Source organism: Condylura cristata, unplaced genomic scaffold (assembly GCF_000260355.1).
Source record: "Condylura cristata isolate star-nosed mole 26May11 unplaced genomic scaffold, ConCri1.0 scaffold00017, whole genome shotgun sequence".
Taxonomy (NCBI): domain Eukaryota; kingdom Metazoa; phylum Chordata; class Mammalia; order Eulipotyphla; family Talpidae; genus Condylura; species Condylura cristata.
This window is the reverse complement of record NW_004567118.1, coordinates 2,207,196-2,226,736: the sequence shown is the minus strand read 5'-3', so window position 1 is coordinate 2,226,736 and position 19,541 is coordinate 2,207,196. Positions and strand designations below refer to the sequence as shown.

The 19,541-nt window shown below is 52.0% G+C and overlaps 2 protein-coding genes across 2 annotated transcripts; one reads left to right on the top strand and one right to left on the bottom strand.

The window, feature by feature from the left end:
* Positions 1 to 504: 504 nt before the first annotated feature.
* On the bottom strand, positions 505 to 11,397 carry DUSP3 (dual specificity phosphatase 3). The gene is made up of 3 exons (XM_004684111.2): positions 11,218 to 11,397; positions 7,887 to 8,113; positions 505 to 4,103 (listed from the first exon to the last, which is right to left on the bottom strand). Exons 1-3 carry the CDS (start codon positions 11,340 to 11,342, stop codon positions 3,898 to 3,900), a joined length of 558 nt encoding a protein of 185 aa, XP_004684168.1. The 5' UTR covers positions 11,343 to 11,397; the 3' UTR covers positions 505 to 3,897.
* A 3,519-nt stretch (positions 11,398 to 14,916) lies between these two features.
* Positions 14,917 to 18,520, top strand: LOC101620938 (chromosome unknown open reading frame, human C17orf105). Its single transcript, XM_004684110.1, has 6 exons — positions 14,917 to 15,068; positions 15,568 to 15,638; positions 15,889 to 16,007; positions 17,318 to 17,441; positions 17,920 to 17,976; positions 18,402 to 18,520. Exons 1-5 carry the CDS (start codon positions 14,945 to 14,947, stop codon positions 17,974 to 17,976), a joined length of 495 nt encoding a protein of 164 aa, XP_004684167.1. The 5' UTR covers positions 14,917 to 14,944; the 3' UTR covers positions 18,402 to 18,520.
* The last annotated feature ends 1,021 nt before the right edge of the window (positions 18,521 to 19,541 follow it).

Here is a 19,541-nt window from a genome sequence, read left to right as displayed (position 1 = left end):
CAGTGCAGAGGGCTTTCAGAAATGGGTAGGGTAATTCAGGACAAATGGACTTAGCCCTGGAGAGATATTCAACAACTATCTCCTGTGTAAATATAATCATATGGGACCTCTAACTAGCTTAGGAAGGCTAATTTTTTTTTTTAAAAAATTATTTATACATACAAGAACTGGGGTACAGGCCAGAAGTATGGGGGTGAGAGGATTCCCCAGAGACAGAGTGGGGAGAAGAACAGGTAGATGGATGAAGTACACTACTGTGGGGAGCAGCGGGCGGGTCAGGTCTGCTGCGCCATGTGGGTCAGCTCCCAGTGGGGGATCGAACTTGTGCTGCAGTGGCTGCTGATAGCTTCATTGTACAGTACTTTAATCCGCTGCACCATGAGGGAGGGCCCAGGAACACCAATTTTTAAATGATGATTCTTTTTAAAAGTTAAAAAAAAAAACAGGCAAGAAAGCATAAAAGAAAATCAACTCTCATGAGGAAGAAAAAGACCATTGCTTTGTAATAGAAGACATTTATTTTGGTTACATTTTTAGTGCTTTAACACTGATTTGTGAGACAGCAGACATTAAACTTTATTTTTTAACCAATGGATATCTTCCCTTTTCTGTACAGAAAAGTCGCACTTTCACAATTACTCTAGAAGCTGACGGGAGGTAATTTAAGCTTCCACCACCTGGGTCTCAACTGGAGGTGACCTCCCTTTACAGTCAGGATAAAATTTTGACTGGGAAGGACCATCATTGTTGGCTCTTGAGTGATCTTTGACAGTGGTTTTATAACAGAAAATTTCCTGTGAGAAAAGCTCATATGCTCGTTAAACCAGTGCTTATTTTGATGAAAACTTTCACATCTTAACATTAACCTGTGACTGGAGAGGCACCAACATTTTGAGCCACCACCACAGATAGAAGAAGACCCCACCTGCTGGTCACTGTGTTACTGCATCCTTCCAAGCGGAGTTAAATCCAAATGGGCATCCTTAGAGAACTCCCCTGTGTTAGAGCCAAAGGGGACCCCAGGGGCCTTCTAGACCAGTCTCCTTGCTTGATGGTGATTTCTGCTCTCCAGATATCTCAGAGTGGCAGGGAAACAGACCAGCCTATGGAAGGTGAACTGCTTTAGAATTCAGAGAGCCGACTGGTGCTCTTCTTTTGCCTAGATGGAGTCTGCTAGTCAGAGCAATGATCAGGTCAGAGGAGGGGAGAGGGCACCCTGAGTTCCTGCTCCACCACTTCCCAGGGGGAGAAAGCTGCCAAGCAGCAGCTTCCACGCACAGCTGGGCATGTGTTGGCTTCTACTTAATATTTGTTTTATTCAAAGAAGGAAGAGCTGAGTCCTACGTAAATAGGGGGATTCTTGGACTGAAGAAGTGACAAGATACCAGCATAAAAGGCGCCCCAAGGTAAAGGCAGTAATTCTTCCCTATGGCCTCTTCTTGCTCGCGCCCTCACACCGGGACCTTGGGAGGCCCTGGTTAGCTTGGTTAGCTAGCCACACCAACCTGATGCGTTCCCCTGTGGACAGGTGTGGCTGCTACCTGTGGGGTGACTGCTAGCTGGGAGGGGACCTCAGGCCCAGCCCCTCAGCCTCTTCCAGATGCTCCGACTGGGGGATGTTATTGTGTCTTGCAGGAAGATCCACATATATTCTAACCCACGCAGAGACCCACACTTCGGTCTCCTCTTCCAGGGGCACGCTGGCTTTGTGCTATCGCCGTCCACCCCCACCCAGAGGCCCTGGCACCACAGCCTGAGTCCCTGTGTCATGTCCACAAAGCTGGCTGGCCTTGTGCACAAGGGCTGGGGCGGGGCCTGTGCTCTGATACTCCCGGGGCTCATTGGGGGACTGTGGTATGAGGAAGAATTCAGCCTTGAGGAGCAGCAAGCCTGAAACTTTGCCTCAGCTCTGCCTTTGAGTTCTGTAAGCCTGAACCCTGATTTCTTTTTTCAAAAGCAACGATACGTGAAGAAGCTCTACCAAAGGTGTGAGGTTATTGTGAGGGTCAAATGAGATTAGGTGGGGACAGTTATGGGGAAACTATGAGGTACTTAGTTTAGAGGATGACCATCCACTTAGGTGGGTCTCCCCAGCCTAGAAAACAGGTCCTCGTTTGCTCAGTGCTGTTGTGGTCACAGAGGCAAGGGGACCTGCTGCGGCCGGGGATCATGCACCTGTGAGGCCCAGGTCCGCCTGCTTCTCCTCACCCTAGCCGGAAGCTCTTGGTCAACTCTGAGAAAGGCACATTCCCCACTCGCCATATTGACACTGCCTGAATTTAAATTTAAAACTGAATTTTAAATATTCAACAAAAGTCCCTGATATTTCACTTCAGGTAAGACTCCCTTGCAAATCCTTATATGCGCTCCTTCAAGGAATTCAAGTTCCTAGGAAACTGCTCTGCCCACCAGAACACCCTCCATGTATTTGGTGCTCAAAAATGTTTAACTTCTTTAGCACACTTTCACCAGACACCAATGTGCTGGCCCTGGGGGCACGGCTGAGGACCACCTCTGTGCCATCAGAGCGCCTGAAGGTGGGAGCTCCTCGTGGCTCCCCTGAAGGCAACGTGCAGAGTCCCAACCGGAAGTGTTCAAAGCCAAACTCCTGCATGCTGCCTCACGTGCACAAGTGTGAGTGCTCGTGTGTTCCGACCTCATCCAAGAGCAGTCCTCACAAAGGCGGTGTCTCTCCACTCGCTGGCACTACCAGCAAGGGCCTCCTTGGAGGCTTCGCCACATTTCACTTCTGCCTGGCTGAGTCATTTTTGCTCCCAAGGCTCCCAGATCTTTTCTGGCACCAGAGCGCTAGAAGAACTACCTGTGCATGGGCAGGGCGTTAGCCTGAGACAGCTCATCTCCCTGCTTGTCCTCTGGCTGTGTTTCTGAGAGACACCCCCTCAGCCAGCACCCCACACCCCCCACGCCCCCCACACGCTGTAATTGGCCATCTTCCGCTTTCTGTTCTTGGAATAGCAGCGGAGACGAAAAGCAGTTAGCACGGGTGGCTGGGGCTCACCAACACTATAATTCAGGACAAAACCCTTGTCATTCTCCAAATGGTGGGGTTTTTAAATAGGCTGGACTTCAACACCCTGTTTTCTAAAAAAGAAAAATAAAACCCAGCCCAAGGTACTGCTCTTCTAACACATGGTGACTGAGAGCAGCCCACGGAGAATGTCCCCGTGGATTCGGAACTCAAGCCTTCCAGAGGCTCACATTTTAAAAAACTTCTGGTGTAGAGAGTCCTGCAGGAGAGGTGTTTGCCCACTGCAGGGCCCCTTTGTTTGGATATCTTTAACCCTAAAGAAATAATTAAAATTCAGTCTCTCGGTGGAAATTTCCACCGACCACTGACAGCTACCCTCACACCAGCTTCAGGCCTCGTGACACCTCTGCCTACGAACAGAGTGTAGATGGCTGTGAGGAGACTGGGGTAGGCCGGGGGAGGGCAACAGACATGGCGGGAGACACGGGCCACGTTTGCATAGATCCTTGACAGGGTTCAAGGTGCTGTGGTCCCCACTCAGAGAAACCAGGAGTAGGGGTGGGAGGTGGGATGGGGGAGGTCCTGAGGGCCCCGGTAGGTGTTTTGGGCCTTACGTCCCCACAGGCCTCCTGCCCTGGGTCATCAGGAAGAAGCATGCGGGTCACAGGCAATCCCCCTCTGAGGAGAGGACATCGTAATTGTAGGCCCCGGACACACCAAGGAGCGAGAACGCTCTCTTACAGTCGCTTTTATACGCTCCGGGGGGGCAGCGGCCAGGGCCTGTGGGGACAGACTTGTGGAAGTGCCTGGTGATGCTGGGAACAGGGTGTTTCCTAAACATGGCGACTCGGGACTCCTCCAGGGCCTCCCCCACCCCACCTCCAGAGAGGAGGCAGTGGTGGGGCGCCCTAGAGTTTCAATTTCCCCTCTCTGACTAGTCTGTCATTGAGCTGGCAGAGCTGGGCCAGGAAACCATCATTGGGACCGATCTCGCGGTTCTGCCTCACGACGCTCAGGGCTGACTTGACGTCCATCTTCTGGCGCAGCATGAGGTACGCGATGACCAGAGTCGGTGAGCGGCTGTAGCCCTCACGGCAGTGGACAAGCACTCGGCCTGCAAGAAACGGGGACACGGTGAACTGGCGCCTTCCAGTCACACCACGGCTCCAGTCAGAACTCTTCCAGGAAGCGCAGGAGAGAAGTACAAGACGGAGCCGTTCTGTACCCAGCAGGATGGCTAAGAGGAACGAATGAGGCAGGACACCCCTCATGTGAGAGTGCAGAGGGGGAAACTGGCCCACGGCTGAGGACAGCGGCATGGCAGCACTCCGTCCAGCCGAGCACAGGCGGCCCCACGCCAGGAGAGATCAGACACTGCACTTGCCAAAACACACCAGGCACCAGAGGCCCAGGCAGCAGTATCCACAGCAGCCCCACGCTTGAACCCCCCGCTTAGACAAGGGTGCGTGCTGTGGAGATAAAAACACACAGGCAATGAGAACGTAGGTGGGACACACGGCGGGGACAATCAGCGCTGAGGGAAGTCTGAAGAGAGGTAACCCAGGATGGGGGGCTGGGGAGGGGGGGTCGGGGGAGACTGGCAGGACACAGGTGGTAGATTTCTTGGGGTGCTGATCAGGCTCTGATTCTTGATCTGGGGACTGGTCCATGGGTATATCCAGCTCACGGGGCTACACACCTGTGACATGAGCCCTTCTCTATACGATGTTGTATTGCAGTGAAGAAAAACATAGAAATAACCCAACTATCCATGAACAGGCTAATGGAGGGCAGAACTGGGGTACCTCTCTCTCCAGCCTGGGACGCTACTCAGAAATGAAACGAAGGCGTGAGGGTGAGATGTGGACGCTGAGCAAAGAGGAACAGTGACAGCACACATGCCTGAGCCCCTTCCTGCGGCACCGACAGAAGGGGCGGACATGGAGTGATGGAAAGCAGATCGGCGCGGGGTGTGGGGGGGTCTCAAGGGAGGAGCCTCTGAGGGGGTGGGGACATCTGCCACCTTGTTGAGGTGATGGATCCCAAAGTGTATACAGATGTCAAAACGTATACACTGCTTTTGTGAGTTTAAAGACTTGGCTATGGGCCCTCCCTGGTGGCGCAACAGGTTAAAGCACAGTGCTATGAAGCTGTCCACAGCCCCTGCAACCAGAGTTCGATTCTCAGCGGGGGAGCTGACCCACAGGCAGCAGCAGACCTCTCCTGACCACCCACTGCTCCCCTCAGCAGTGTATTTCTCTTGATCCCCACTGTTTCTGTGATTTCTCTCACCCCCATGCACCTCTGGCCTGTACCCCAGTTCTTGTGTGCATAAATAAATAAATCTTAAAAAAAAATACTCAGTTACACCTCAACAAAGCAGTTTCAAAATAAAAGGAACACATCTGTCAAATGCAAACACAAACCAGGCAAAAATTCACACAGACACAATCAGAAATACCTTCTCAGGGCGCCCCAATGGCCCGTGAGGCCCTACAAAATCTGGCACCCCTCCTGAGTCATTTCCTCTCCACACCTGCAACACCGCCTTCCCCAAGTGTTTACTCAAATGTCACCTCCCAGGAAGGCCGTTCCTGCCCATCGCCTGGAAGTCTCAGCTCCACTGCACGCCTTATGCTCCCTCACCCGCACACCCTACTTTAGTCTTCCGGTTTAGCTTTTTCCCCTGTTTACCGTCCCTTCCTCCTGAAATATAAGCTCGGGGAGACAAGGATGTCTGTCTTGCTCCCTGCTGCACCCCCATCATCTGGGGAAGCGAGGGAGAGAAGGAGGGATCTAGGGAGGAAGGGGGCAGAGCCCCTCCGTGAAGGCCCCTTCATCTTCCCAGACTGCTTCCTCCTCTGAGCATCCCTCCAGGCCTCCCCACAGCTCTCCAAAGTGGGGTGTCCCAGCTCCCTGCACACCGGTGGAGCCCAGTGCGCTTCCAGTGGGTCTCAGAAGCCCCTGGAATTCATCTCTGTGACTCAGTCAGTGACCACGTGCAGCAGGCTGCTCGGACCTGCTGCTGCCTCGGGTGCTAGAGACACACAGGGACGCAATGGGTCCAGTCTGAGGGCAGAAGACTGGGCGCTAGGCCCAGGGCAAAGCAGAGTGGAGCTGGCCGGAGGCCAGGGCAGGGAGCAGCAGAGACCTTTCCAAATGGATGAGCTAGCTCGCAAGGGCTAAGGCAGGAGGTCATAAAAAATCAAAGTATGGGCCCTCCCTGGTGGCGCAGCGGGTTAAAGCACAGCACTGAGAATCTAAAGCCGCTTCCGCATGAGTTCGATTCCCGCTGGTCCCAGAGGTGACCACATGGCGCGGCAGACCTCTCCTGACCCACCCGCTGCTCCCCTCAGCAGTGTGCTTCGTCGATCTGCCTGTTCTGCTCCCCACTCTGTCTCTGGTGAAGCCTCTCACCGCCCCTGAGCCTCTGGCCTGTACCCCAGCTCTGTATGTGCAAATAAATAAATCTTTTAAAAAAAAATCAAAGTATGCTCTGGTCGTACGGGGAGAGGAAACTAAGTCAGAGCCCTAAGCTCCTCGGACAGCTGCCACGGACACACAGGAGCCAGCTCTTCCCCTTCCAGGGCCTCTGGCTCTCATCTGTACAGGGGCCAGGGTGGGGCAGGTGCGGGGGGCACGCATAAGCCCATGAAGGGCTGATGGTCAAATGTACAGATTTCCTGGGCGACCCGACTCCCCTCCCGAGCCCCCAATGTGAGAACCAGCCCCTAAGAAACCCTGCTTACTGGAACTCGTCCACTGGGCAGACGCTGGCACAGCAGCAGAGCAGCGGAGAAAGGCTGGAGTCGGGGACAGGGCTGGTCCCATGTGGGGGGTGGGGGTGATTTCCTCTGGGGAGACATGGGGTGTCGAGGAAGGCAGCGTGGAGGAAGCAGCATGAAAGTGAAGGGAGTTGCTGAGAAAAACAAGTTAAAAGCAGAAAGGGCAAGTGGCCCCGCCTGCCCCGCTGACACCTGCCCTTTGGCCTTCTAAGGTTTCTCTCAGCAACACCTGGCCTGGTGCCCAGCACCGTGGCCGCTCCGCACCAACCTCACTCTGCCTTGGCTGCCAGGGGGGCCGCCCCGCTCGGCTCACCGGGGGTGTGACCCAGAGGTGAGGGGATGCCACCGGGGCTCTGGGGTGTTCTTCTTGCTCTTAAAATAAGAGAACAAGAAGATGGCTCCTTATCTATTGCCACACTCTGTCCTGTTAGGGTGTGGGAACAGGATCTGCCATCTGGGGACCCCTGGGGGACAGAGGAGAGAGAACGCCCCCCCCCCCCGAGCTGCTGAATCAGCTAGCCCTGGTGCTCCGTCTCCTCAGAACGTCTCTTCATGGAAAATGAAAAATATCAGGGAAATGAACAAACAAAATACAATGGGGCCTCCCTGGTGGCACAAGGAGTGAAGTCTCAGCACTGTGAGCTACTGACAACCACTGCAGCGCAAGTTCAGTCTCCACGTGGCGCAGCAGACCTCTCCTGTCCCTCCCGCTGCTCCCCTCAGCAGTGCATTTCAGTGGATCTGCTGTTCTGCTCCCCACTCGGTCTCTGGTAAGTCCTCTCAACACCCCCACTCTGGCCTGTACCCTAGTTCTTAAATGCATAAATAAATAAATTTAAAAAAACAAAACAATAGGAAGCATTGAAGCCATTTGAATTGGGGTGGGGGAGGAAGTGGCTGGAAATTTAACCCTCAGTCAAAGTCAAATCAAACACAGAGCTTGGGGGCTGCTGCTGTGCAAAATGTCCTTTGTGGGCAGAGACCTGAACTCTCCATTATTCACGACAGGAGACAGGACACAACAGGTTTCCCAAGGAAGCCCGTTGTGGCCCTGTTTTCTAGAAAGTCCAGTCCAAGCGGCCTCTGTCACCTCGGAGAGGGAGGTCCCTTACCATTCTTTTGAGCCAAAGCCTGGTCGATGAAGTCTGCTGCCTTTTCAAAAAAGGCGCTGAGGTTGAACTCCTGTGTGTCGTTGGCCTTGATGCCCAGGTAGGTGATGCCAGAGTCCTTGTAGAAGCTGGCGCTGGTGTTGACGTGCATGAAGGACCTGCCCTCAGCAGCGTTCAGGACGTGGGTGATGCCCAGTTTCTGCAGCTTGGGGATGTCTTGGGCCACAGACCTGGACAGGGAGCAATAGCAGGAGATGACACACTCACTAGCTGGCAGCCCCAAGGGGGAAGGTGCAGGAGATTGGAAGCCTCTTTGCAAGGCAAGGAACCCTCCATGCCGGCTTCTCCAGCCCATCTGTGACGCTCCTCTCCAACTCCAGTCCCATCTAGTTACCGGCAGCTGCTCAAGCGGGCAGCCCACGCCGTTCCCTATGTCTGGAGCACCCTCCTCCACGGCGCTTGTCCTCTGCAGTATTTCCCACCCGCCTCTCCATGCTCCCTGCACTGTGGTGGGGGGCTAGCCAAGTGGGCAAATGTGGGCTCTGGAGCCAGACTGCCTGGATCTGAACCGAGCCCTGCCATTTTACCAGCCAGGTAACCTTGAGCAAGTCATTTAATCTCTTTCTGTGTCTTGGTTTCCCTCCCTGTAACATGGGGGTGACAATAGTACCTGCCCCCGAGGTTGTTCTGATGTGCACGAAGGGCCTGTGAAGGGAGCAAGTCTACATAGACAGAGCCTGAAGGCTCAGCCAGGACAGCTAATCTCATGCTTGATTGTGCCCATCAATTTGGGTGTCCATCCCATGAGCTCCCGGAGGGCAAAGCCATCTTCAGGTCTGTGTGACCACAGCTGGCAGGAGACCCAGCCATGGAAGTGCTGAATGAGTATGTGTTAATCAGAAAGAAGAATGAAATTGGCACACCAGGACAGCCTCAGCCTTTGTGGGGTGACAAAGTACAGCAGCCCCTTCACCCCAACAAGGATCTTCTTGCCACAGTCCACCAGCCTCATTTCTGAAGCTGCCCAGGGTGAGTTAGCCCTGAGGGAGTTCGTGGCTCCGACAGAACCATGGGTGTTACAAAACATTTGATCTGAATAGTCAAAAGGCTCCTTTATTTCAGCTCACAACATGCCAATTCAAACAGCAGTTTATACTTTACAAACTATCGTCTCCAAGATCTCATTGGCCTGTCACGGAAAGTCCTAGGAGGAAGGAAGGACAGAGCTTAACCTCTGGCCCGACGGGACAGTGGAAGGACGTACGTGTGCTCATATGGATGCCGAGTGCAGAGAGGAGAACTTCCCGTCTTCCCCTTCTCCCCTCCCCTGTCCACATCACCCGTACTGATTCCTGGAAAATGTGCCTCGTGCAGACCCCTCTCTGCCCTGTGAGCCCCAATCAAGAGCCCTGATTTTGTTAAGGGGCTGGTGACGGGTGGGTGAGCAGTGAGTGCTCGGAAGACCCTCCCTGCTGAACAATCACCACCTCCACCACACACACACCTGCATAAGGTCACATCATCTTGGAGGACAAGGGATATGTATCTACAACAGCCATCAGCACGTGTCACTCTGGCTACCACCGGACGCTCATGACTTTGGTAGTCACTGGACAACGAGGGCAAGTGCCTAAGTGTCCAAGACAGCAGGGTTTCCACGGGGTTTGGGTGGCTGGGGAGGGGCTTATCTTCAGAACTCTGCTTCCTGGGCATTGTGCTGAGAGTCTCTGTCTTAGCTGTCCCTGCTCCTGACACAGCTCATGATTCCAAAACAGTAGCTTATGCTATGAGTGAACACTGTACCATGCCTGACACAATGTGGTGATTGAATGACAGACCCCATATTCTGTCTGCTGTCTGCCTGTGGGCCCCTTCTTCCTCTTCAGTGACCCCTATCTTGCAGCAGTCCTTAGCAGGATAAGCAGCAGGTCTTGGCCCAAACCTGGGAATGTTAGAGGGAAAGGGTGTCCTGAACAAATTCTACAGATACAGGTTTTGTGGACTCCACCCCCCACTCCAGACATCAAAACGACAAATCCCATCATCACCAAGGGAGGGCTGCAGGGACCTAAGGGTGGAGTTAAGCACTACCTTTGATTAAAAAGAAAAAAACCAGACATGTGGGCCTTTGGGGGTCTCCTGGCCTCTTGGCTCATGGCTTATCTCTTGGCTTTTCATTGGCTCTCAGCGTGCTACGGGGGTTCCAGGTCAGCACAACGGGTAGGGTGCATTAACCAACTTATCTCTTTCCCTGACTTATGCATTTCCCTTTCTTTTGTAAATAAACCTGTTATTAGCCTGTGTGCCTGCAGGTGAATTGTAATATAAGCCCCTTTAAGTGCATGGGTGAAGACCCACAACCAGGAACCCAATTCACATTGGGGTTGCCCTGTAACAGGAACACTGACAAGAATACACAGTCCCTCAAACCACTCAGTGTTCCATGTCCTCTTAAGTAACTTAAGGAGGTTAGTTCTGTTTCCAACATGGCTGCCCCCGCCCATGGAGCTCCGGGCAACACACAGGCGTGCTCAAAGGTCTCTCTGAAGTCTTAGAGGCATGGTAACTTGCTGTTGGTTGTTCACTTGGGTATCTCTCAGAATAGTTCTCTCTGCTGAGAAATTCTTAGTAGTAATTTACCCTAACTAATAAATAATAAGAGCATTTCCTAGTGATGAAGGTCAAGAGTCTTTTCTAGGTGATGGCTCTAATGGGTTCTTATGGGGTTTATCATTGTATCATTCCAGAATCTCAAGTACACCAAATCTAGAGACCGAAGGAGCTAAGAAACCCCCCATCCTCCGGCCCTTGTTTGGGGTATGTGGAGCCCACCCAGCCCCACCTGGGCGGGCCAACCAGGCCAATTCCACGCCCTAATGGTGACGTTAGCCCGTTGCCATAGCAGCGAAGGCGGACATTCCGCGCTGACCTCACTGCAGAACCCGGCAGCTGTCACATGACGCGCGGGCAGGAGACCTGCCCGGCCACAGAAGGCCACCTGTTCAGTGAACGTGGTAGCCCCGACCCCGCCCAAGGCCGAGCCCCGCGCTGGAGGAGGCTTGGTTCGACCCCGGCCAGTCCAGCGGCCTCCCGGGCTGCGCAAACCCCGCGAAAGAGAAGGACGCGCGCGCCCCGGGCGGGACCCAGCCCCACCACCCCACGCGCGGGGGTGGGCGGCGACTCTAGCCCCCGCCCGGCCTCAGCTATCGCTCGGGAGGGACGACCACGCCCCGGGCCCCCACGCGCGCCAACTGACACCCCCACCCCGGCTTTCGAGTGGGCGGGGCGCCCCAGGGACGGAACGGCGGGGTTGGGGCTGGGAGCGGCGACTCACGCGTTGCCCACGTAGATCCTGGGGGTGACCTCGTTGCAGGGCTGGCTCGGGAGGCTGTAGCAGCCGCTGCCGTCCGAGAGCAGGTCGTTGAGGTCCTGCACCGAGAGCTCGACCGGGACCGACATGGCGGCGGCCGGGCCCTGCACGCCGGGCAGCAGCCAGGGAGGGAGAGCGGCCGGGTCAGCTGGGCGGGGGCTCCCGAACGGAGACCCGCCCCGTCCCGCCCCAGAGGCGGGCCCGTTTGGCGTGGAAAGTGGGGAGTGCTGGCTGCCGACGCGCTCCAATCCCCGGAAGCAGGAGCGCTGCCGGCGAGCCCCAGACGACCGCTGGGGTTACCCCTGAGGGTGGGAATACCGCTACTCATGAGCTTCGGGGGTGGGTCTTCTCCCCATTCCCAACTAAGGCATTTTCTGTATCTTTGCAAACTGAGAAGAGCAGTAACTTCACTGGATCAAATGCTGAGGGCAATAAAAATTCCTATTGACCAGTGCGCACCTGTTAAGAGGAAAAGTGAAGAACCACCTCCCAGCCGGCGGGTGGCGCTCATCTGTTGTTAATAGTATGTGAAACGCATTGCATGGCACCAGGGTAGGCCCAGGGAAGCAAAAATAGAAGCAATTAAATCAGCTATCTCTTGAGGATACAGTAGAGAGAGAAGGAATTCTCCGATTGGGGCGGGGTGGGGGGGTCCCTTGGAGGAAAGAAGGTTTAGCGCCCAATAGTATCCTGCAGGTTGCCCCTGTTGGTTCATTCTCGCCATCTGGATTTGGGGGACAGACAACTGTCCCACCTCAGGGTAACTCCTTTGGCTGAATTAGGTGCCCTGTCTGGTTTGAGGAGAAGTCCTTCCAGCCCTGTCCTGGAGAGGCAGAATTCATCCAAGCTGAATTTCAGCTAGAGTAGAAGGCTCAACCTCTAACCAAAATCAAAGCTGTAGAAAATGTTTGCACAAACACCCAAGAAGCCCTCCCGAAGCAAAAATCCTAGAGATTAAAAACCAGCCCCGTGCATAAATCTGCAGGCTTCCTGTAACATCAGAATCAGCTTCTAGACACTAGACTTTATCAGGTCACCCAAACCAACCAAAACTTAAAACAGCTGAAAGATTGAACCCACCTCAAATCAAATGTACACCAGGGCCTCCCTGGTGACAAAACAGGTTAAGCTGCAGCACTATGAAGCTATCCTCAGCCACTGCAGCACAAGTTCGATCCCCAGCCAGGGAGGTGACCCACATGGTGCAGCAGACCTCTCCTGCCTCTCCAGCTGCTCCCCTCAACAATATATGTCAGTCAATCTGCCTGTTCTGTTCCCCACACTGTCTCTGGTGAAATCTTTCACTGGCCTGCCCCGCAGCTCTTGTGTGCATCAATAAATAAATCTTTTAAAAACATGTACACAAAGATAATTCTACTGAAGTAAAATCAAGCTCCTCTAAATTAGGGACAGACAAATCTCACCACAGTTTCAGCAATTGCAACACACTTATGCTGGCCAAAGCAAGGAAGAAACTCGTGCACTGGCCAACCTCAGGTGTCTGGCCCCCCAGAGGGTGCCAAGCTGAAACACGGCAAACCCAGGGGGAAGGGGATGACCTAGTTGGTGGATCCCCAGCTGGAAGTTTAAGAATGCAGGGCATGACTTACCTGCAGACACACAGAAACAACGGCAGGACTTTTTAAAGAAGGGAGTGAGGAGAGGCATAGCTGAAAGGAGCTTTACAGGCTGGATGTGGCAACCTTTCGCACCCCAGATAGCATCCACTGAGGAGTCTGGGCTCCAACCTGAATCTCAAGCAGTTCAACTCCAAACGCTAGCGATTTCACTGGCAAAGTGTCAGCTCCTCCCCTGCTTCCCAAGGGGCTTTCATTGCCAACTCAATGGTAAAAGGTAGAGTTTGATTCCTTCCGCTGGGAGGGGTCCAATGGGCTATATGAGAAGCCTGCCACTTGAGCACGAGCCGCTCTGGAAAAGTGTGCGGCTACAGCTTGGACCTTAGCCTCTGCCCAGTGGACACTATCTGGGGTAGGACAGAGGGCATGTGGCCATGTGCCAGCCTACATACTCTCTTTCCCTTTCTCCCCTGGCCCTCTTCTCACTCCTGTGTAAGCACACCCTGTTACTGGTTCTCTTGTATTATGCCCCCTTGGGTAAGCCCACTGATGAGGACCCACCAGCCAGGTAGGTCCTTTCCCCCTAAGACTTGGCCCCATTTCACACCCAAGTGGATTTTTTTTTCAGATTGTTAGGGGAATAGTGGGGAGCAATGTCCCAGCCAGTGGGTGATGCTCATAGCCAAGGTGGGGTGCCCTGGACTCAATTCTGCTTCCCTGAGTGGAGCCTGCTGAGTTGAGCCAACAGGTTTACCTTAAAACTTGGAGCACAGGTACACCCCAATGCCCTATCTTTTTCTTCTTTTGGTGGCTTCTGGCTGCACCCTGGCCTCTGCTCAGTGGAAGCCACCTGTGAGCAGCAAAGAGTTCCCCCAGCCAACACATTTCCTTTTCCTTTTCTTAGTTCTCCCTTTTACAACTCCCTATGTAAATAAATCCTTTTGCTTGAATTTTGTGCACCTGCATTCCTAATCAAGCAGGTGAGGATGAGGACCAGGTCATCCCAGGCCCCCCAGGTTTGCCCCATTTCGAGATTACAGAGACACCTGTTCTCGGCTGGGACTTCCAGCTGCAGCTTGGAGCCCTGTCCCTGCTGTGCTGGCGTCACTGGGTGGGCGCTTGTCCTGTGGATTCTCCTGCCCTTTTACGGACCAGTGGGGGTCCCCATGCAGGTGAAACATTCCCAGCTCTGGGGTGTGTTTCTTTCAATAACCCAGCCTCACTGCTTCAAACGCTGGACTCTGTGCAGGCAGCACTGAATTCTGACCCTGGGGAATTATTTAACGCATCTAAAGCTGTCTGCCCAGGGCATGGGGCGAGGACAGCAACGTGACTTTCAAACAAGCATCCGGCATGCCATCGTGAGCACTCAGTAGATATTAGTCCTCCTTCTTCAGGGATGTGTTGCACACCCACTAGGAACTACGCCCTGTGCGAAAGTGGAGATGAACCAGGCTGCTCTGTAACTCTCTGGAGCAGCTTCCAGCCCACTCAGCCTCACGGTACCAGCAGCTCATCATCATTTGCTGAGATCCCACATGAGCAGACGACAGTCTTTGTCCGCCCCCAAGAAAGCAGCAGGCAGATCCCCTCCTACTCTACCCCCTGAAAAGCAAATCTGGTGCCCAGTCCTCTGGAAACCTGCACCCCGAGCCTAGCTCTGATGCTCACTTGGCCTCTGCTGCTCTGGACTTTAGCTTCCTTCATCTGAAAAATGAAGAAATTGAATCAGATGAGCGTTAGGATCATCTTTCATCTTCCTCAATGCAGTCCCACACTTGTAGATAAAGTACTGTCGTGGGCATGTAACCAAGGGCCCCACCCCCGTCCCCAGCCTACCCCAGGCCTCTCAGCACCACATCTGTCCTGTTGGTGTCCATGACATCTGCACTCCAGGCAGGTGGGAAAGTTCTTCATCCTGATTTAGGCCTAGACTAGCTTTCCAAGGAGAAGCTCAAGCACAGACAGGCAAGTTCTGCTGCTCCTCTTCCTTCCTGGAGACCTGCTCTGATGTCATAGCTGGGTAGCCTATGACAACATGTCATGGGGACAGCTAAGTACCCTCACAGAGGAACCCGGCTGCCTCATTGCTGAAGTGAGATTAGGAAGAGAAGATGAACAATTCCCTGGATTATCTAGCTTACCCTGTTATTGTGTCTAATCATAGACAGACCACAGCCTTCAGGAAGAAACTGGACTTTGGACACTACATATTTCACAAGAATAGAATACAAATAGGTACGTGGGTAGTTGTGGCAGGACATTGAGACTAGGGCTTGTGGAAGGGCCTCCACAGAACCAATGATAAGAAATGAGGCCGGCACTTGGCACTGCTGATGGCTCGGCCTTATCTGCTGAGCTGGGTCAAGTGATGAATCGGATCACCCCAGGGAGGTCATTGAGAGAAGCACTCACTTGAACTCTTAAAGCCAAGGTGAGCTAGAAAGAGGATAGGATTTCTGCCCCAACAGATAGTCACTTAGGGGAGGGGGGGAGGAGAGTCTCTTTCATCGGATTTACCTCTGTACATTTACTTTTTCCAGCCCTCATCATTCTCTCATTTCTGCTCAAAACTCTTTGAAGATGTCAGGTTGGGAAATTAAAATTCCTGAGTGGGATTAGGTCAGAACTGAAAATCATGCTTAGTAGTTATGGCCGCTGTCCAGGGGGGAGCAGGTGTAGGGGGGCCGCTGAGAGGCCGCCTGTGACCTAACAATCCTCTGTCCCTCTAACCTAGTGAAGCCAGCGGTGGACACCAAGCCTCCAATGGCGCACACGCATCACATTCTAAAACTGAGCAAGCTGCAGGTACCCGCCTTTGCCATCTGCAGTGGACTTGGGTTTCCCGCTCTGTCCTGAGGAAGCCACCTGCCCAGAGCCTCCTCAGCTCCTACCCAGCCAACGATTCCTTACGATTCCTCTTCCCCACTACCCCTCCCCAGTTTCCTAAATTCTGCTCCCTGATGCCCCCTCTTCCCAGGGCCCTGAGGGGCTCATCCACTGTGTTGGAGCAGGCGGTCCTGATGTCACCGTGGGGGGTGGGGGGGTTTCTCGCCAGGGTGAACAAAGGAGAATCGACAAAATTGAATATGAAAATAAGCAACTGTGTCAGAAAATCGCAAATGCCCATCGTGGCCCAGCTAAGGTGGATTGCTGGAATGAGTATTTTACCAAAAGGTAGTGTTCTTTCTTTTTATTTTATTTTCAGATTTATTTATTTATGCATACAGAACTGAGATACAGGCCAGAGGTGCAGGGAAGGTGAGAGGATTCACCAGAGACAGAGTGGGGAGCAGAACAGGCAGATCATTGAAGTACACTGCTGAGGGGAGCAGCGGGCGGGTCAGGAGAGGTCAGCTCCGTGCTGTGGGTCAGCTCCGTGGCCGGGAATCAAACTGGTGCTGCAGTGGCTTTTAGTAGTAGTAGTGCTGTGCTTTACCCGTTGTGCCACCACGGAGGGCCCTCTTTTTTTATTTTTGGAAAGTGCACTTGGACTTTTAGAGGCTCTTCTGAGCAGAAGGAATAGTTCAGGAGTCTTGCCTTGAGGGATAACCAGGTTGGATATTAGCAGTCGTAAAATTACCCCGAATGGGGGGCTTTCTCTAGCATTAAAAAACAGATTTCATCTAAGAGGCCTTTCCAGGTCCTTTTCAGATTTCATCAAGAAAACGCTGCCTACTTCCTGTAGAATGAAGAATGGAGCTGGCACTATGGCACTGCGGTTTTTTTTTTTTTCTTCCTTAAAACTATTTTTATTTTATTTATGCACACGAGCTAGGGTGTAGGTCAGAGATGTGGGGGTGACAGAGAAAGAGTGGGGAGCAGAACAGGCGGATTAACTGGCACTGCTTTCTTAAATAGGCTCCATAAATACAGGTTCCTGAGCAAATACTGTGTGCTAAGACCTGGGACTATAGAGACGCAATGAAATATTTACTTTCTGACCTCTAAGAACTCAAGGTCTGGTAAAGGAGACATTTACGATCAGGCTACAAAACAGGTGCAAGGAAAAGAATGGTGTGTGTGTGTGTGTGTGTGTGTGTAGAGGCAAATGTCATGATTCCTTTTCTATATTCTTGAATATCTAAAACTAAGATGACAACTGGAGGGAGTGAGTTAAACCAACACTTGTCAGTCATTTGTGACTTTTCCATAAGCTAGACCTTCCCCCATCATATAAGCCAGAGATGCTCAACCCTTGGGGAGCTTTGGCAAATGCTGTTGTCCAACATCTACCCCCGAAGTGGACTCTGCTAGTGGACAGTGGGGCTGTAAACCAGTCGTCTGATCTAAGCCTGCAGATACTTGCATATTTCCCAGCGTGCAGGCAGGTCCCACAAGTGAACCTGCCTAGCTCTTGGTGAGAGGCTTTGCTCCCTGCACTTAGGCAGCCTGGGTTTGTGACATCATGACTTCACCTCCCCCACCCCATCCAGGAGAGCAATTTTATTCTCTTCCCCATCTGGGGGGTGCTTTGTGTTTTTCAGCTTAAACAGAGAAGTAAGGAACCGGGAGCTATTGAGAATCACTGTGGAAAACCAAGGTATTCTGAAGAGGCTTGGTGATCGAAAACCCCACTATGATCGCAGGTCATCTGAGCTGGACTGGCAGGCACGTGGGTTCTCAGGGATGTGCCCAGAGTCCATCCATGTCCAGAGCAGACGGAACTCCTAAGCTTAGACAGCGAGCTCTTGAGATGCAATCATCATTATGAGGAAAATCACCTAAAGAACATGAGCGAACCATCCTGAGCTGAGATCCCCATCTCCTTGATAGCACAGCAATTATGCAAAAACAATGTTAACATCATCCCTTATCTTTTAATTCGTTACAAAAGGCTACAAGAGATTTCACTGAGGAAGGTATAAGCAAAAATTATGAGCATACAATTCAATATGAGGTTGATTTGCTTTATTAAGCAATCACACTTCTAAGAAGTGGGGCCAGTGGGGGGCATTCATAGGGTGGGAAGCCTTCTCCACTCTCGCAGTCTTTGGTCTAAGTCATTTTTAGGATTGAGAACCTCAACTTTAGCATGGGTACTCTGACAATGACATCAATCTTTCTGATTTTTTTTTTTTTCTGCAAGAATTCAAGGCGCTACATCAGGAATACAACAAGGTATCTTCTCTCCGGAGACCAATAGGTATGTCTTAACACAGCTGCACTTCAGCAAAACAGCGGTCGCAGTTGAAACACACCCCAAACGCAAGAGTGGAGAATGTGGGCTCAGGAGGGGGTCACTTTTGCTCCTTCGTAGCACTGTCCAGCTTAGAGAGCTGTATTTCCTGTCTCCATAAACTAGGAAGTGACCATTTTGTCATCAGGTTAGAGGCTGCACAGGAGTGTAGGGGGAAGTGATTTATTCCAATAATAACAGGAGGTCTCGTGGCTTTAATGTCATGCCAAAGTCACAAGGACTGTTGTGCTGGTATTTTATATTATTTAATATTATTGGTAATGACTAGCTTGTTTATTTCCCCTCTGGGGAAAAGGATAATGGGCTTTCTCAGGAACAATTCTGTATAACTGATGCATCTTCATTTCTCTCCCTCTCTCCTCAAATACAAGGTCACTCACCATGGAAAAAGACGCAAGAAGACCTAGGATTGCTTAGCTGCTTAGAATTTCAAGACACGCCTAAGTGGCTGAATGCTCTGTCTTAGTGTATACCAATAAAGCTTGGGACATGAAGTGTGTGAGCTACATTCATGGTATGCCAAGGCTTTTAGTTCCAGTGGGAAAAGAGAGGCAGAATGGAGCAAAGGGCAGCAAAGATCCAAAAAGCATTTTTATTTCAGCCTTAGGAAAGGAGAGAGAGAACTTTTTTAAACCGAACCACATTTTATGCAAGGGTACGAAGAGGTAAGTTCAGCTCTGTCAAAACATAAAGCAAAGGCCATTGGACAAAATTTAGGTTCAGACAAGACAGAACAGATGCTGCCCGTTCCTGTGTGAATACACAAAAGTGGAGGGAAGGCTTTGTTGGGGTCTCCCTGTATTCTGTTCATTTCCAGAGAGCAGCAACAGTGAAAAATGGCAAAATTATCTGAAAACATAAGGCAAGACAGGTTACACACTTGGCTTCCAGGACGGTTCCTGATGATTTTGAGTTTGACTTTTTAAACCTTTTTTGGAAAGAGGGTTGAGATCTTAACTGTTCTCATCACAAATTGGTTGCTTTTTTTTTTTTTTTTTTTAAATAATGATGGCTTAAGAGGAAGTTACAAATACATGTGCAGGGAAGGGGGGTCTTCCACACCCTTCTCCCGATTTCCCCAAATGTCATCATCTTGTGTAGCTGTATCAACTCAGGAAACTGACATTATTAGCACAATCAAATGTCGCAGGCACGTCACCCCTTTTGCGTGCACGAGACGGCTTTACGCAGTTGATGACGCACGCATGTAACTGCATTACCACAGTCAAGGTAGTAAGCTGTACCGTGATCAAGACCAGTGCATGCCCCTCGGGGCCACAGCCTGCCTCTTCCACCCTCTAGGCCTGGCAGTGGCTGGTTTCCGGCTCTATCACGAGTTATTTGGCCAGGGCTAGAGAAGTCTGAATCCAGCCTTCCCAGACCAGCTTCTTTCACTCAGTAGAATTTCCCGAGGTTCATCCAAGTCGTGTGCATCAATATTTCCTTTTAATTGCTAAGTATTATTCCACAAGTTTGATGTACCAGTTTGTAAGTATTCAACTCCTGGACAC

What these genes read in the sequence shown, in the direction of transcription:
- DUSP3 (XM_004684111.2), bottom strand. Translation starts at nt 11,342, where the DNA reads ATGTCGGTCCCGGTCGAGCTCTCGGTGCAGGACCTCAACGACCTGCTC. An exon ending in AGGATCTACGTGGGCAACGC is followed by an intron (nt 8,114 to 11,217) that starts GTGAGTCGCCGC and finishes CTCCCTGTCCAG; the next exon opens with GTCTGTGGCCCAAGACATCC. An exon ending in GGCTTTGGCTCAAAAGAATG is followed by an intron (nt 4,104 to 7,886) that starts GTAAGGGACCTC and finishes CGTTTCTTGCAG; the next exon opens with GCCGAGTGCTTGTCCACTGC.
- LOC101620938 (XM_004684110.1), top strand. Translation starts at nt 14,945, where the DNA reads ATGAACAATTCCCTGGATTATCTAGCTTACCCTGTTATTGTGTCTAAT. An exon ending in TAAAACTGAGCAAGCTGCAG is followed by an intron (nt 15,639 to 15,888) that starts GTACCCGCCTTT and finishes GTTTCTCGCCAG; the next exon opens with GGTGAACAAAGGAGAATCGA. An exon ending in CATCTGAGCTGGACTGGCAG is followed by an intron (nt 17,442 to 17,919) that starts GCACGTGGGTTC and finishes TTTTTCTGCAAG; the next exon opens with AATTCAAGGCGCTACATCAG.